Genomic DNA, 17,088 nt, shown 5'->3' on the forward strand with positions numbered 1-17,088 from the left:
ATGCTTTCAATTTATGAGTATAGCTTAAAATTTAAGAAAAAGTTTTTATTTTTGTTTTGTCTTAAAGTTCTTAGCCCCATTTTAGGATCTCTTTATTGAGTTGGGATCAGATTGATGCCCATGGCCATGATGATGAAGCTTTTTGCCCTTTGCTCTGTCATTATTTGCAACATGCCCATGGCCATGATGATCATCATCTAATTGTTTCAAGGGATTTGTTGTTTGATATTTAAAAGTTAATGGATATTTCCCTGTAAAAAGAAAAAAAATTTGAAAATATATTATCTGAATAATTATGAAAAGTTTATATAGATACAAGTCATGTAAATTGGTCAACATGGAAAAAAAAATGTGATGTCTTAACTAAAAGTAAACAATGAGTCAATATACACAAAAATAACATATTCCAAAACAACAAATACAAAAACTACAGCAAACAGAACGAGGGACAAAAAAAAGATGGACATGGACATCTAAATTTATCCATCTCTCTCTTGTTTCAGACAAGATTTTAGTTAATAACGTAGACCAGAAAAAGGATCATGTTCATGAGCCAACAATCACAACCGAAACAAAAACCCATTTGAAAATTTTGTCGACTCCAATTAGATACAGCCAAAGACAAAGAAAACTCTTCTATATATAGATTTTTAAATATGATCTTAAAACAAAAAACGGTTTGCCATTTCATGTAGAGCTCAACTCTATATAAAGGGTTGATAGTTTATCATTACTTCCAATCCAAGAAAACTTTTCTGATAACAATGGCGATCCGAAAGGCGGTAACGATCGGTTTATGGCTTTTCTTTGCCGTAAGCTGCAGAGCTGCGGCCAAAACTCCGGATTGCTACAATGTCAAAAGCCCTTCGTTTAATCGTAGCTGTTTTCCTAAACATTTTCTCTTCGGAACTGCCTCTGCTTCTTATCAAGTACACAAATCTAAAACATATGTGTATATATATGTATATCGTTACCTTCGAAATTAGGTTAAGTTCTTTTGTGTTTTACGGGTTTTTGATGTTTTGTCTGAATGATCAGGTCGAAGGTGCGTGGAATGAAGGTGGTAGGTCTCCGAGCATATGGGACACTTTCACTCATAAATTCCCAGGTCTTTCTCGAGTTATATTCCCTCGGTTTCGAACGTTTTTTAGCGGATTTATTCGATAGAGATGGAAAATAATCGATAATTTTTCGTTGTACAGCGAGAAACAACTTCAACACCGGGGATGTTGCGGCTGATTTTTACCATCGTTACAAGGTAAATAATTGTGGTTTGAATGAAATGGTCTCGCACTTGTTATAACGTTTTTACCATTCGATATGGATATACATATATTTATATATATAACGCAAGAACATGATGTAACAGGACGATATCAAGCTGATGAAGGAGTTGAACAGCGATGTTTTCCGGATGTCGATCTCATGGTCGAGAATATTGCCTCGTAAGTGCATTTGAATTTGATTATTGTATGAATTAATGATTTTATTTTTAGCTTCGCAAAATTAATTAAAATATTTTTTCTTAATTTTGTTTTGTAAATTCAGGGGGAGGAAGCCACAAGAACATGGAGGGAATCAAGTTCTACAAAAGCGTCATCAACGAGCTCGTTAAAAATGGTCAACTTTCTATTCTGAAATTAATCCACTTGCATATTTTGATGATACGAAACGATTTTGATTTAAATTTAAAAATAATATAAAAATAGAAAATTTGAAAATAACCCAATTTAACATAAAAAAAAAAAAATTCGAAAAACCCGTATCCCAAAACAACAAAACTTAACCTAGTGCTCGATATATATATATATATATATATTTTTTAAATTTCTCTCACGAAAGCAATATATTATTGTCTTTACTTATTGCCGCATCATATAACGAACCATGAACTCTGCATGCATGCATGCATGCACGTATGTACGCAGGCTTGCAAGTATCGGTAACTCTATTCCATTGGGATCTACCTCAAGTCCTTGAAGACAAATACGGTGGCTTTTTGAGCCGTCGAGTCGTGTGAGTTGTTACTAAATTCACCAATTAAATGTCATTTATTAATTATAACCATTTCGAAATAAACTTTGTCGCAACCATTTGATGTAATTTCAACATATTCAGCAAGGACTATAGAAAATTTGCCAAGATATGTTTCCAAGAGTTTGGGGACAAAGTGAAATTCTGGGCGACGTTCAACGAGCCAAAGGTGTACAGTGTGGCCGGTTACGATCGAGGCATCAAGGCTCCGGGAAGATGCTCCAAATTCGTAAATCCCGAGTGCGAGGCAGGTAATTCCGCCACCGAGCCTTACATCGTTTCTCATAACATTCTTCTCGCCCACGCCGCCGGAGTCCAGGAGTTCAGGAAATGCAAAAAGGTACGTACGTACTTTCTTCGTCTATACAATCGTATACACAGTAATTGAAATCGTTTGAAAATGCATGAAATCATCGTTTTACGCAAGTTATTTCCCGTTTAGATCTTTTAAAACACGTGCGTGAAATCACCATTTCATATAACATGTGATTTATCGCGATGTCTAACAAAGAACGATAATGGTACACATATACAGTGCCAAAGCATCAAAGCCAAGATAGGAATGGCGCACTCTCCGGTATGGTACGTTCCATACAGCAACACTCCTGCTGATAAAGAAGCCGCCCAACGAGTCCTCGACTTTGAATATGGATGGTAATTATAAATACACTATATATATGCATGTATATCATGGGCTAAACGAATATAACTTCACAGGTCATGTATTGTATGTGTTTATATATATGTGTGTGTATATATGTACGTAGGCACATGCATCCAATGACATATGGGGATTACCCAGAAAGCATGAAGAAAATTCTGGGGAAACGATTGCCTCGGTTCAGCCATAGCGAATCTCGGAAGCTCAAGAACTCCTACGATTATGTCGGAATCAATTACTATTCTACCAACTACGCAGCCGATCTCAAGAACGTAGATCCTACTAAACCAAGATACACCACTGACGCACATGCTGACAGGAGAAGTAAGTTTAATATCTTGCACCATCAGTGATTCTATATATATATGTATTGATTCGACGTTTTTTTGTCGTTAATTCGCAGCCGAGAAGAATGGAGTTCCTATCGGCCCAACGGTGCGTATGAATCATATTATATATATATATATATATATATATATATGTGTGTGTGTGTATGGCTTATAAGATTGATTTTTTAATGGCATATGTTTTCTCATCTTCTTTTTCACAAACTGTGACAGGCTGCTTCGGCTAACGTCGTGGTTTATCCAAAGGGTATGAGAGAAATAGTGAAGTATACAAAAGATCGTTACAAGAATCCTGTCATGTACATCACGGAAAATGGTACGTTCGTATGTAAAACGAACGTTAGCTTTTGTTACAAAAATTTTGAACACTATGTATAAGCTAATCAATACACATATAAATGTGATTTCCGCAAATACAGGGTACAGTGATGTCAACAATCAGACATTACCACTTAAGGAAGCTCTCAGGGACAAAGGAAGGAAGGATTACGTTCAAAGGCATCTCGTGAGCCTTCTCAAGGCCATCAAGTAAGTCCAAAGACTATGGGTTGATATTTCGGGTTCCGGTTTGGTTTTAAGAAAGTTCGTTTTAATGTTGGAGTAGGTTGAGTAAAATTTTTGTTCGGGTTTAGTTCGGCTTAGGTTTTTATTAACATGCAACGCTAATTTCCTAAAGAAATTTCCTATTTTGTTTGGTTTCGATATTTTTCATATAGTTCATTCGGGTTTCATTTTTCTGGTTTGAAATAAAATTACGATCATTCAGTCTTTATATCGGATCCGAGTCAGATTCAATGTGTTATTCGGTTGTTCTTAACATATACAAACATTGGATATACTAATGTTGAATCATTACTAATTGAATCTGGATTCTAATACATAATGGTATTTTTTATATTCTTTTATGATATTGCAGGGAGGATGGAGCAAATGTGAAAGGGTACTTTGCATGGGCCTTAACGGACAACTTAGAGTGGCAATTAGGATACAGCGTTCGGTTTGGTCTTTACTTTGTCGACTTCCAAGACAACCTCAAACGCTATCCCAAGGAATCGGCCAAGTGGTACAGCAAATTCCTTGCGAAAAACTAAACTGATTTTATTCTCTGTGTGTGCATATACATATATTTATTTTCTTTCTTCAATTACTTATGTATTTATATTTGCTTTTATAAATGATATATGTATACATACACACATGTATTCTTTGTACTCTCCATCTATCTGTATGGGAATGTTTGTCTCTTTTGCTGTATAGCAACTTTTTATGAATATATAAATTGAAATTTCATTAAAAGAAAAGCTCGATATTCTTTTAATTATGTGTGTATAGTCAAATTCTTAATATATTTTTTTTTATGACTCGGTATCATCCGAGTCAATCAAAGATTGTTTCAAAAAATGCAAAAGAAGAAGAAAAGATTGCTATTGCCAATGATTTGAGTTCTTGCAAATGGGGACAGCTGCTTCATAGTCTAGGGCAGGGCGAAACCGAACAGATACGCAAGTTACAAACTGATCTGAGCTGAATTCAGTTCGGTTTTCAGTTCGGCTCAGACCACTTATAACAGTATCTCTAACTCGAAACCAGACCACAGTCTGAAAAACCTAACCCTAACCCAAGTCGATTGCAAGTGAGAGAGACAAAGGCAAGCTCATTTACTACCTCAATACTGAGTGGTGTTCTTAGGGATCTTACCCTGTTTCAGCTGGGAAAGAGCATACTCCGCCGTGTCGATAAGGTCGGCGATGTTGTGTTTGGATATCTCCTCGGCTCCGAACAGGAAGATGGTTCTAGCCTCGGCTTTTTTTGCGAGCCTCGATGCGTAACTGAGCTGCAGTTTCGGGGAGTTGAGGCTCCTCAGTATTTGGCGGTACAGCGAAAGAACCCGTCCCCTGTTTTTCGCGGCTTCTTCTGCTGTTAACCAAATCAAGCTTTTCATGTTTCTCGGTGATGAAAAAAGAGAGAGTTTTCCTGCAAAATGGAAGATTCACGCATTGTCACATGGCTTGTTCATTGTTAGAAGCCCATTGAGTAATTTCGTCGAACACCTTGTGGGAAGCAACAAATGCGGCGGCACAAATCGACAACAAGAGATCAACATCACCAATTAGACAGAGAAATCTCAACAATTTTTAGTGTAATTTGAAGAAGTAGCTCAATATACGATGCGATTCAAACACAAAATTCCAGATTCGAGCATACTTAATCATATTATCAATTCCGATAAACTCCTTTTTTCCATTCTCATGCAGCTCCCGCAAGGCATCGAGAACGTCTACGCGATTTAGCTGGAATCGAATTTTTCCTAAAAAAATCGAAAAACCTCGTTTGAGCTGAATCCATAGTGGCAATCAAACTATCAAGCACAAAACAACGCATCGGAAATCAGAGCAACAGCAGCGAAGAACACGAATACTGAAATTACCCGAAAAGGATGAGAATCCAACACTGGAACCTAATACGCACACTGATAGTCCGATCTGAGAATATCGAACTGACACACCACAATCAGTGGAAGCATTCGAAACGGAGAGAAGGAAACGAAGGCAACTATCTTCTTTTTATTCTGATTAAAAAAAAAAAATCACGCGCGCTTGTAAACACCCACTCGGGCTAATCGCGCGTGAAATTCACCGCGGCCTGATCTTTTTTTAAGAGATGAGTAAATATTTAAAAAAAAATGGTTGGTGAATCAATTCGTGACGTCAATAAAATTAGTTAACCAAGCTCTATTTCCACTTGTATACCCAATCGGTTATTCGAAAAATAACTGAACCGGACCGGAATATCATAATTCTGTTCATATATGATCCACCATGAGAAGAGCAGCATAACATTTACACTTTCAAAATCATGCATGTCTGGTTCAACCCTTCACTTTGAAAACTTTCTCGGTAAGAACCATTTACACACAGATCCGATCCAAGTCCATCCACCACCTTCCCTATCCGGCTATCTATACTCTCATTCGGCCGTCTCCACAATCGATTTTCCTTTTGCATCGTTACCGTTTGCTGCCGCGGAATCTTTGAATTCGGGTTTCTCAAGAAGACGTAATTGGTTTCGTAACACCTGCATAGGATCGATAAAGATCAAACCTTTAAAAACTAAAACTACCACACTCCAAATCCGGCGTCTCATTGCACGGGGCATGCTTCTGTCTAAAGTAGGTATTTTGTTAATCCAATGGTCATATCATATGATTAACAACTGGACGGAAGAATATTATAGTTTGTGGAAATCAAAGGTTGAAATCGTTTGGTGAGATCTGTGGAGGCTTACCTCAATCTGGGACTGGAGAAATTTCCTCTGGTCTTCCACCAGCTGAGCCTCTGAGATCTCGGGATTGGCATCTGAACCAGGTATACCCGCCTGAGGAACTGCGGAATAGCCCGGAGACCTTGACGCAATAATGCATCAAACCTCTGTGTTAGTTTCTTTTTCTAACATACTCTTAGATGAGGATAACAAGGGTTGTAAAATGGCTGCGCGGGTAAAAAGGGCAAGTGAACGAGATTCCTTGGTCTTTAATCCTTAGATTGCTAAGATTTTCTTGCATGAAAACTTGTTATTCAGGCCATGCAGTGACATTTCAGTTAGGCGGTCTACTGTTTCTGTTGGATGAATGATTATGAAGCTAACGGGAAATTCATATCTTCACTCCACTCTAAATTCTAGTGCTAAAGCCCAGCAAAACAAGAAATGCAGGTGTATATGGTAAGATATACATACCAGGCTAAGGTGTTTGCTGATGGATAAACAAATGATTTTCCATATATGGAAGCTGCAGAAGCAGCAGCTTGAAGCCTGGCATGGTGCCTGCTCAAATTATCACTGGAAGCAGCAACAGAAGAAGGCTGACCATCTGAACTTGAAGCACCTGTTCCTGTTCCCATTGCCAAAAACAAACAAACAAACAAACAAACTGAAACCTCCAAAATCCATGAAAATAAAGGACACCAGTACTTACAGAAGCCAGACTCAGAGATCGTATAACTCAAAACATCGAGAATCTCAAACAACAACATCAGCAAAGTATATAAAATGACATCCTAAATGGAAATGCATGAGGGAAGTAAGATGAATACTCTGCTGAGGAGAATCTTGGCGTGATCCATGTTGTCCGGTGGCAGCTGATGTACCATTTTCAGGAGGAACAACAAGCGCTCTGCATGTAGGACATGTGTGCTGGCGCTCCAACCATGACCGCAGACAATGCACATGAAACAGATGCCCGCATATAAGTTTCTTTGCAGTAGTCATTTCTTCCCGGCATATGATACAGGTAGCGTCATTTCTGCATATCAAAAGGAAGAAATGAAGGGTCACAGTAGAGAATTTCCTAGAGCAGTAGGTGATTTTGGAGAAGTTACAAAGAGATAAGAAAATATTTCAAGAACTAATAAATATAAATCTTCTGGGGATATCTGAAACTTACACAATGAGTTCTTCAGGAGTAGCATCAGGAAACCTATCGTTCATGTTAGAAGTGATTTTACGATATCGAAGGTAATCAGCAACACGAATTTTGAAGTTTCTAAAAGTTTCGTAGAGCTCCCGTATCAAATGCAGGGGAACACCATAGTTCCTAAAAATAGATGTAAACGTTCAAAATTAGACATGAACACATTTGGGACGAAAATGGCATAGAACTATGCAAAGTTCAAGCATCTCTCAACTGGACATGCATTATACTGTATGTTATAAGATAAGTGAGGCAAATATGTCCTTCAATAGCAAATGAAGAATCTAATAGACATGATTCAGTAAAAGAACTATTAAAACCTTCCCCAAATACCATCAATTCCTCCCCTGAAACCACTATTGATGCATCATTATGACATCCCAAATTATACAAAACAAGTTGCATGGAAATTTGTTGAATATCAGATTCATAGATTGATCAGATGCTTTATTTGATTTTGTGGCAACTTATTTTTCCTCCCATTCATAAATCAGTCTCCAAAGTACCAAAATTTTGCCAAGAGAGATAAAAATATAGGTAGGGATTGTGCTGTGCAAGTAGAATTACTCTGCGAACCAATATACAGTTATATAGAGTAGATAGAAGGACAAAACTAACTTAACAGTAGCAACTGCTATGACTTCAGCATCATTGATTTGATTAGTTAGTGTGGGTTCCATTTTCCACCCAGGCATGATATCTAAGATTTGGATTGGTGAAATGAAATATGGACTCAAATCGGAAACTTACATGAATATCACAACGAAGAAGCAGATATACATAGACAGGTGAAGCAGGTCTCGGATAAGTTCCAGGTAGAATGTATATACTGGCTTTTTTTCCCATTGACCTTCCATAATCAAATCGCTGACATAGAAAACATATTTTACCATGATCGAAACAGTTGTTGTTGCCATTATCAGGTACCTGCAACAAAAAATTATAAGGTAAAGGACAACAGGTAGCATGATTCAGAGTCTAGAAAGTTTGAAACGGAAAACAAATTTCTAAACCACAATTCTCTGAAAGCAAAAATCAACCAAAAAGGAAGGTAAAAGAAAATCCAGAAAATCATAGAACTACATATTCGGGACATGATTAACATAGATTCAACATACATCGTAAAGAATGATATCCAGAAAATCATACCCTCTTGACAACTGCCTCTTTCTAATAACTCTCTCCCAAGGTATAATAGGATTCTTGACCAATCTAAGCACTAAGCCAAAGAAATAAGAAAGACCCAACAAGCCCAATAGTACCAGTTAATTCCAAGGATAACATAAAAGGAAGCGAAAAGATGCTTACTCAAATGAGAAGAAGAGAGAAACCGAAGCCTGCCGTGTTTGAATCAAGTGCCGCAAAGAACTGAAAATAAAGATACCATCTAGGAGGAGGAGGAAACCCAAGAAAGTGACTATACGAACATGTGACAGAGTAGGCACAGATGGAGTAGTCTCGATGTACTCCATTCTTTTCTGGACCATCCAATGCAAAGCCTTGATCAACAAAAGAGTCACGACCATGGCGAGGAAAACGACAGAGAAGTCTTGTCTGAAAATGGTGATGGCGAAGAGAATCTCCATGAGCTCTCTCCAAGCTTGCTCGTTCAGCCTCTCGATCTCGGCTTCTCTAAGGGGACCCAGAAACACACATTTGACCAATTTCCATAGAATGAACATAATGACCAAACACATGTTTAGAAGAAGCACCAAGCTGATCTTAGATGTCGACAGATACACCATCGCCGGGTAAAATTGACCTCTGCTGCTAAAAGCATGATAAACCACAGCCAAGGTCGCGAACAAACTAAGGCCAGCGTAAACCCTAAGTCGAATCATTGTCTCTCCGCCGCTTCTTCGCGCCTTCAACACATGAACACAGGTTTCAACACATCATACATAGAGAAGAAAAAAAACCCAGATTTGGAATTCCATTGATGAAGTTAAAGCAAGGAACTGTAAACTAAAATCGAAATTTGCCCACCGACACACCCGGAGAAACTAGTTTTCCAATATTCACAAACATCGACGACGAGAACGAGATCGAAATAATTTGATAGAAAGAGAAATTCACACAGAAATCAGAGATGAATAACATACGGAAAAGAAGAAATCACGTCCAAGCGAGAGAATCCGAGAGTTATGTCCTCGTTGCGTTGAAGAAGAAAGGATGCAGACTGTAGACGCAGAATGGGAGAGAAATTAGAACCAGCGGGCCTCTGGGTTCAGATTCGAAACTTGTGTCGAAGACGACAAATCGTTCGTTCCCCTCGCTTTCTTCTGCGTCAGTTTAACCAATGCTTTCTTGACACGTGTAAACTTTTTAACTCTTTATTTTTTGGCAACGTTAATATATCAGAAATCTTATATATAAATAATATGAAAAATTTTAAAAATATTTAATTCTTCTAAATATATATATATATATATATTCTATTAATTTTAGCTGGTGGAGCGTTGGCTAAATAACCCAAGAGATTAAACGCTGGTCCGCCGAGGATCAGCAGCGGAAGTCTGAGGTATCACTCCCGGTGACTTTGTAGGCAACTTTGAGACGTGGGAGAAGAGGGTTTCTTATTACAAGCGCTTCGACCACCAATTCGCTGAGACTGGGAGATTCAGAAACTTACTTGACATGAATGCTCATCTCGGCGGCTTTGCTGCTGCTCTTGTCAATGACCAGTCTGGGTCATGAACGTCGTCCCTGTTGAGGCCAGACTCAACACCCTTGATGTTATCTATGAACGTGGATTGATCGGCACTTATCAGAACCGGTAAAAAAAAAAAGAGAGAGTCCTAATATCAAACTACGTTTTTCTGCTGTTAAAAAGTTGCTCATGCCCATTTTATTCGGGTATATGCTACAGGTGTGAGGCGATGTCAACTTACCCGAGGACGTACCATTTCATCCATGCAGACTCGGTGTTCCGTCTGCACAAGGGACGATGCGAGATGGAAGACATATTGTTGGAGATGGAGAGGATCCTGCGACCAAAGGGAAGTGTGATAATCAGAGATGTGTTGATGAGAGTGAAGGAGATAACAGGATGGTATGCAGTGGGAGGCGAGAATAGGGGATCATGAGAACGGACCTCTTGAAAGGGAGAAGATCTTGTATGCTGTGAAGCAGTGCTGGACCAATCCTGCCCCTGACCAGATCTCTCAACCGTCACCGCCTCCTCTCTTTTTTTTTCCATTGCTCATACATTCCCCTCACCTTTGCTTTTGTTGTCACCAAAAAATCCAGAAGAGCTGAAGTAACAGAAAAGAACTCACAGAATGCCTCTTCTCTTCTCAGAGATAGGGGAGGAAAACCGAACAGGCAAATTACACAAATAGCACGATGAAAAAGCTTTTTTAGCATATTGATACTTGGTAGAGATCAATTACCACAAAACCCTAAGCTTATATTGCATTGGAAGGTAAGAGCAACTGAACTGAGATTAACAAGAGGTTCACAAACAGCTTTGCCTTCTAGTCAATTCAAACTCTCTTAAATCAAATGACAGAGAGGAAGAGAGCTAATATACTACTATGAGTATCAAAGATACGGTTTCTAAGGCTTCCAGAACATGTCTTTGGTGTTACGTTGCTAAATCAGTTCCAGGAACAACACTTCCTGTTTATTGGTAAGACCAAGTTCCTCGAAAGTTGATGCGCCATCATCAAGATTAAAAGCACGTCGAGGATATGGTCTAACCTGTTCACACCCAGAAGATCATAATCCATAAGGCTTGTAACGTCGTCACATTTAAATGCTCTGTAGTAATTTTCTGGCATGCACCTAGAAAAAGTATCCAAAGGATAACCGCAACCAGCACAGGAGGAACTCATAAGAAACTTACCACTCTATATGTTCCAGGCTTCACTGCCCCACCAGCATCTATGAAGTCAAACAGATACTGCAATTCAGCAAGCAAAACTGTCAGGATAGTTTGGAGTGTAAATATATGCCACAGGAATCACTTGTGTGTAACCTCAACTTTACCTTAACCTTGTCTGATCTAAGAAAGCGACGTCCATGACGGTTACTGTCTGGCATCCGAATAAGTAGAGTGATTGCACCTTCATTGTCTACCGACGGTTCTACAGGAAGAAATGATTCTTTCACAGCTGAAATTCCCTCACGTTCCTGCCACCAGTGATGTATCCAAGGCAATTGTAAAAAGACGAACAAACAATATGTTCATGCTTAGGATATGGGCTTTTCACTGGCTGGGTAATCCAGGGCGCCTTTGAGATAAACTTCAGGTATAACATTAGTCAAAAGTGGTGATTTTAAGAACCATCAGCAAAAAACATTTACTATGACCTCGCATTATCCAGTCAAGATTTGCGTAAAAATTTGACCTACTGTGCAGAGTTCTTTGTATTTGAGTTCTAACACCTAACAGAAGCAAGGAGATTAAACCAGAATTTTAAGCCTTTTGCTTCAGTGCTACCTCTGTGTGATGTCCCGGCGAACGTTTATGCGAAGTATCATTTGCTATTCCATTAAAAAGTGCTTTCTCCATCATAATTGCCTCATGTAGCTCCGTTGAAGGAATACCGCCCCACTAGTTTTCAATAAATCAGACAGGGAGCCAAGAAGGAAGGTCAGAAGAGCACAACACAAGTACACCAGTAGAATAGACAAGCTAAAGTCTCGAGTTCCTTATTCCTGTGGCAAGGAACATCAGACGTTACAGCAGAGAATCACCTTGTCAGGATCATGAGCAGATTCGACATGCTGGAGATGATGTTCATGGTGAGAGCTATTAACAATTGGCTGCTTTTGTTTAATGTCTTCAAGATCGTGGTGCACTGAAGAACTCCCAGGCTTTTAAGTCAGAAGATTTTCAGTTAGCAAGTTTCTAATCAGCAAATCAAGTTTCCCGCAGAATATCAACAAAATCATGTGGTTAGGTTAACCTAGTCTATCACATGAACATATGCCAGCAAATGTTGGTAGGTGAACGTGACAAAGGAACATAAGTTGCAAAACCATAACAAATGGATTATGGAACCGAAGACTGACAGGACCATCGAGGCGTATTAGACCAAGAATAAATCCAACTTGGTACCTTAGGTGTGTTTATCTCATTAGTGCCAGATTTATGTGGATCAAAATCCTCCATATGGTGAGGCTGAATTTCAGTTATTTGCTCTCGCATCGCATTCTCCAGCTCTTCCGCCTGGAACCAAATCATGTTAAAGTCATGCATAATTGACATGAGCAGGTACAGAACAGAACCGATATTTACTGATACCTCCAAGGACAACGAAATTGCACGAGCAAGATCCTCATCTTCCCGTTTGATAACATCATCTTGAGAAAAAATGTTAGATGAATCCTACATGTAGATACTGAGGATTAGAAGAGAATAAAAGGAAAGCATGATGTACAAGAGAGTTTCGACAAAAGTTGAGGCCAGGCTATCATACTCTGCTCAAAGTATTTCTCCTATTTCCATGTACATCTCGAACATCTTCCTTGGAAGCCTCAATGGCGGCTTTGATCATTTCTTCCTCGGCATCGTTGTCATACAGATAAGAACCATCATCTCTGTGAGTCTCACCACCAATTTGAGATCCGTGGCTAAATGACGTTCTAGCATAATCGCTGATCTGTCCTGGTCCAGAAAGATGGGTCTGATCATTTCTCCCCATCGGGTAAGCAGGGAACCCGGTTGCCTCTCCGGTATGAGAGGCTGGTGGGGGACTACCAGTAAAAGCAGAGACGCCAATCTGCCTGAGGATATTCCTTCTATAATTGGGATCCAGTAGCAGAGATGGCCTGAAAGCTCTAGCAGCCGCAAAGAGGGAAGGAAGCGTGCCTTGCCTAGTGTCCCTAACTTGGACCTGGCGGCTATCTTCCGCAATATTGTAATCTGAGTAAGCACTTGAAGTTGGATTTGTGCTGGACATATAACCACAAATGAGTAAGAAAGAGGCAATAATAGAAAGAGCTTATGCAACAAAACAAGAATAAGGACAGAAATCTCAAACACCGTAAAGCTGTGAAAACTCATACATGATCGTTTCCATTTCCCTGAAATGGGCATTGACAGCTTCAGCGAGATTGCAGCCATGTTCCTGGCAAGTTTTCGGGAATTCAAATTCTTAGAAAGCAAAAAACAAACATCTGATTGGATTTGTAGTTCCTCTGTACAGAAACCAACTTCTCTTTACGGGTCCCCAAAATTAGTAACACATGATACACACCTCACCCACCTAAGCCACATATAACTAATAAACTGGACCCCCGAATTGGAGTCATTCACTGGAAAATAGTTGATGAAGAAACGCTAGCAAAATCCGTTCCCCATATTCTGAGAAATAAGGCACTTGAAAGTACAACTACTATTATCAATTTCGGTGTCGAATGAGACGTAAAAAGCCATTTCGTTTCGAATTTGACAGTGCTAATTGGCTTCCAGATCACAGGAAGAAAATAAAATCACACAGGTAATGGCAATTCGGCGGACTGCAAGTCGAGCAATGTTCGGTCGGAGACGACAGGAACAGAGAAAACGCACCTCGAGTCTCTGAATCGCGAGTGACTCCGAGGCGCCGGTGATGGAAATATACGATCGGATGGCGTCTCTTGTAGGTCTCGCCATCTTCGATGACCGCGAGCGACGAAGATTCGCCGGAACGGAAAGCAAAGATCCGTCGGTGGCTTTGTTCGACAAAGTGACTCGCACAGAGAGGAAAGTTGGGCCTCGAAAGACGCGCGCAAATTCACCTAAAATGTCATTAAAAAAAGTATAATACAGAAATATTATTTCATTTAATATACAAAAAAAAAAAGTATAATACGAAAAGACGTAATCTTTCTTGATCCCGAGGAGAGGAGGGATCGTTTCCTTTGCACATATGACACGTCACCCCAGCGGCGAGTACGTCGTCGTTTTTGTTGTCTGATTGGATAATATTATGGCCCACTACAAGATTTTTGGGCCTAGACTACCTATTGAGCCCATGCTTAATTACAATAAATAGTATTTTATTTTATTTTTATTGAAGCATATAAACCAACTCTTATCTATTCCTCTTTAATGTATTACGTTGATAAATTTGTGTTAATGGATATTTTTAGACTGAGTATCCAACAACCTCTTTTGTCTTCTATTCAGATTCAATCGAGTTGAAGAAGATGTGGTTTTATCATTGTATAGGGTAATAAATTGCATATTTCTATAGATCGAATACGGAATACAACCACATCTACACAAACACAATAAATTCGTTAACTTTACAATTAAAAAATAATTAATCATCAATACCGGATGAGTGGAATTCATTCATAGACGTCAGAGTAATCTACACAATCCTCCGCGTCTTCCTCCCGGACAAATTGTGAAATCCCCGGACGGAATAGATTGGACACTTTGGATGTCTCGTCCTATCGGAACATTGTTCAAAAACCTGGATGGTGATAACGCTCCCAAACCCGGACTATTTATCATATTCCGGGCCCCGGCCGGCTCATACACATTTGGGCGAGTCGTCCTCCCGGTCATGCAAGTCTCGTACATCCGGCCAACCACGTAACAGACTACCTTAAACCTTTCTGTACATCCTTTCTTTCCCAAATACACAACAGTGAAATCAAATTTCTGTAACTTTTCCAATTCCGAACAGTTTATTCGGATAATGTTTTACACACTGGATCTATTATTGGATTTCCTAATTTTTAGAGAGAGAAAGTTAATGGCATAACATGTATTTGATATAACAAACCATGATGATATTTTTGTCCAAAACCTATACAAAGTTATACTTTGTAGAGCGAGAAAAAAAATATATAGATTTTCAATCTCTTTAAAAATGGTATATTTGTGCAAACGTTCTCTAAAAAAAAATGTCAACATCGTTTGGAAAATAATCTTGTCGGCACAATTACAAGTTATTTTCCAATAGTAGTACGGGAGTGTTCATCGTGCCACCATGACAAAAAAAAAACAAATCTCGAAGTATTTTTTTTATTACTAACATGTATATGTATTATAATTAACTAATTAAAGTATATGCGAATAAAAAATACTTTTACCTTCTACCTATACTCAATATTAGAAACAATAAGATGGTCCAATCCGTGTCGAACTCAATATAATATGAATGTATAACCAATTGACTGCGTTTAAAAATCTAATATATGTTTATTAGTTATTGAAATATTTTTTTAGCTCTTTGTAACTTATCCAACGGAAAAGTGGTTTTAGCTGATCTGTACTATTTAGATTTTATTTTCCAATATTTCTTCAAGGAATTTCCAGGTGATTTCTTCTTATTTTCTTAACATTCCGGTAGATTCAATAGTTTATATTATTGACCGCTAATTTTAATAATTATACGCTAGGAATCGAATACATTTTCTCCTTTTCATTCATTAAAATAAAGAGCAAATGATTCCCTATTGGGTGAACTAAAAGTTTAGAGTTGACAAAACCATTTCGAGATAACAAAACCGGTTCTTCTTGGTTCGATTCTACTAATGAGAAAGAAGAAATGCTCCTGATTATAAAAAAAAGTATTCAAAATACAATTTAAACCAAAACTACACGATAGTGATTTATTATAAAGACATATTGCATTTAGATATTGCTTATATATATATATATATATAATGACAAATTGGAATATTCTAATCTACCTTTGCCGTGTATGACCGGACTTGGAGAAACATCCATATATTATATATATATACGCACCCATAGGCATGAACATTGAAGAAGAGAAAGAGAAGAAGGAAACGTTAGTGAAAGATGGCGAGAGAATTTGTGAAATGGGATTGGGGAGAGAATAAGCTCCATGGATTTGCCGGAGGAGCTTTCTGGATCTGTACGTTCCTCATCTCCATTACCCTCATTTCGATGGCCATTTTTTTCTGCGGTGACCACTCAGACAGCGGCGGCCGTAAAAAGAAACGCTATGCGGGCGGCGTCTTCGTAGGAGGTTACGCCGGCGGAGATGGCGGAGGTGGCGGAGGCGGCGGTGGAGGCGGAGGTTGCGGCGGCGGCGGCGGCGGCTGTTAAATATTTAATAATTTCCGGTCGAGCTTTATTTTTAAAAATAAGTGGATGGGCCTGTGGATACATGGCGAACCTATCTGTATTTACTTGGGATCACAGGCCCCACTCACCCAATTAAATACTTGTAATTTTTTTATAAGTTTTATAAATTTTTTAATAAAATTATTAAAGATCCCCTGTTAATTAAATTTATTCATATGATCAAATTAATTTTACCCCCAATTAAAGTTTTACCTGGGTCCGCCATACATCTATGTAGATAGAACGTTGGCTTTTATATGTATAAAAAAAAAAAGGTTTGATATAAGTAATTTAAATCGTAAGATTTTTTTTTTTTTGAGAATTCTTGAATTTTAAAATAAAATAATAGTTTTTGTTTGGCCTTCCTTCTTGTGCCCCATTAAAGACATGAATTTAAAGACTTTTGCTGTCCGAAAGACATGAAATACAATCAAATATATAATGCAAATCGGGAAAAAACAGTAACCCCAGTAGTTAGTAGTTACCATTATTTACTCGCCGTACTGTTAAAAAAACATGAAATTTACATTTACAAAGG

At 38.5% G+C, this 17,088-nt stretch overlaps 4 protein-coding genes and 1 pseudogene across 7 annotated transcripts; 2 read left to right on the forward strand and 3 right to left on the reverse strand.

The window, feature by feature from the left end:
• Positions 1 to 731: 731 nt before the first annotated feature.
• On the forward strand, positions 732 to 4,296 carry LOC104823800 (beta-glucosidase 32-like). Its single transcript, XM_010555528.1, has 13 exons — positions 732 to 929; positions 1,039 to 1,108; positions 1,203 to 1,258; positions 1,370 to 1,445; positions 1,549 to 1,620; positions 1,929 to 2,016; positions 2,119 to 2,374; positions 2,570 to 2,688; positions 2,802 to 3,019; positions 3,099 to 3,130; positions 3,256 to 3,358; positions 3,462 to 3,570; positions 3,959 to 4,296. Exons 1-13 carry the CDS (start codon positions 765 to 767, stop codon positions 4,131 to 4,133), a joined length of 1,539 nt encoding a protein of 512 aa, XP_010553830.1. The 5' UTR covers positions 732 to 764; the 3' UTR covers positions 4,134 to 4,296.
• A 151-nt stretch (positions 4,297 to 4,447) lies between these two features.
• On the reverse strand, positions 4,448 to 5,598 carry LOC104823802. Of its 2 annotated transcripts, XM_010555529.2 has the most exons (3): positions 5,471 to 5,598; positions 5,248 to 5,350; positions 4,448 to 5,016 (listed from the first exon to the last, which is right to left on the reverse strand). In XM_010555529.2, the coding sequence occupies exon 3, from the start codon at positions 4,982 to 4,984 to the stop codon at positions 4,709 to 4,711; it is 276 nt and encodes a 91-aa protein (XP_010553831.1). In that variant the 5' UTR covers positions 4,985 to 5,016; positions 5,248 to 5,350; positions 5,471 to 5,598; the 3' UTR covers positions 4,448 to 4,708. The 2 variants fall into 2 exon arrangements, with proteins under 2 accessions (XP_010553831.1, XP_010553832.1); XM_010555530.2 differs by lacking the exon at positions 5,248 to 5,350 and having other exon boundaries at positions 5,471 to 5,597.
• A 202-nt stretch (positions 5,599 to 5,800) lies between these two features.
• On the reverse strand, positions 5,801 to 10,694 carry LOC104823803 (ERAD-associated E3 ubiquitin-protein ligase HRD1B-like). Of its 3 annotated transcripts, none has more exons than XM_010555534.2 (11): positions 10,605 to 10,694; positions 10,414 to 10,497; positions 10,143 to 10,250; positions 9,613 to 9,689; positions 8,819 to 9,375; positions 8,261 to 8,437; positions 7,484 to 7,633; positions 7,134 to 7,342; positions 6,778 to 6,931; positions 6,328 to 6,445; positions 5,801 to 6,117 (listed from the first exon to the last, which is right to left on the reverse strand). In XM_010555534.2, the coding sequence occupies exons 3-11, from the start codon at positions 10,147 to 10,149 to the stop codon at positions 6,010 to 6,012; spliced, it is 1,557 nt and encodes a 518-aa protein (XP_010553836.1). In that variant the 5' UTR covers positions 10,150 to 10,250; positions 10,414 to 10,497; positions 10,605 to 10,694; the 3' UTR covers positions 5,801 to 6,009. The 3 variants fall into 3 exon arrangements, with proteins under 3 accessions (XP_010553836.1, XP_010553833.1, XP_010553837.1); XM_010555531.2 differs by having other exon boundaries at positions 10,402 to 10,497; XM_010555535.2 differs by having other exon boundaries at positions 9,613 to 9,792; positions 10,402 to 10,497.
• On the forward strand, positions 9,817 to 10,796 carry LOC109117089 (annotated as a pseudogene).
• Positions 10,797 to 10,935: 139 nt separating this feature from the next.
• Positions 10,936 to 14,237, reverse strand: LOC109115975 (plant UBX domain-containing protein 9). Its single transcript, XM_019203766.1, has 10 exons — positions 14,031 to 14,237; positions 13,526 to 13,587; positions 12,937 to 13,411; positions 12,762 to 12,845; positions 12,576 to 12,686; positions 12,212 to 12,331; positions 11,955 to 12,068; positions 11,501 to 11,644; positions 11,358 to 11,414; positions 10,936 to 11,212 (listed from the first exon to the last, which is right to left on the reverse strand). The coding sequence occupies exons 1-10, from the start codon at positions 14,112 to 14,114 to the stop codon at positions 11,105 to 11,107; spliced, it is 1,359 nt and encodes a 452-aa protein (XP_019059311.1). The 5' UTR covers positions 14,115 to 14,237; the 3' UTR covers positions 10,936 to 11,104.
• Positions 14,238 to 17,088: the final 2,851 nt, after the last annotated feature.

The sequence above is a fragment of the Tarenaya hassleriana genome, unplaced genomic scaffold, assembly GCF_000463585.1.
Source record: "Tarenaya hassleriana unplaced genomic scaffold, ASM46358v1 Cleome4, whole genome shotgun sequence".
Classification (NCBI taxonomy): Eukaryota; Viridiplantae; Streptophyta; class Magnoliopsida; order Brassicales; family Cleomaceae; genus Tarenaya; species Tarenaya hassleriana.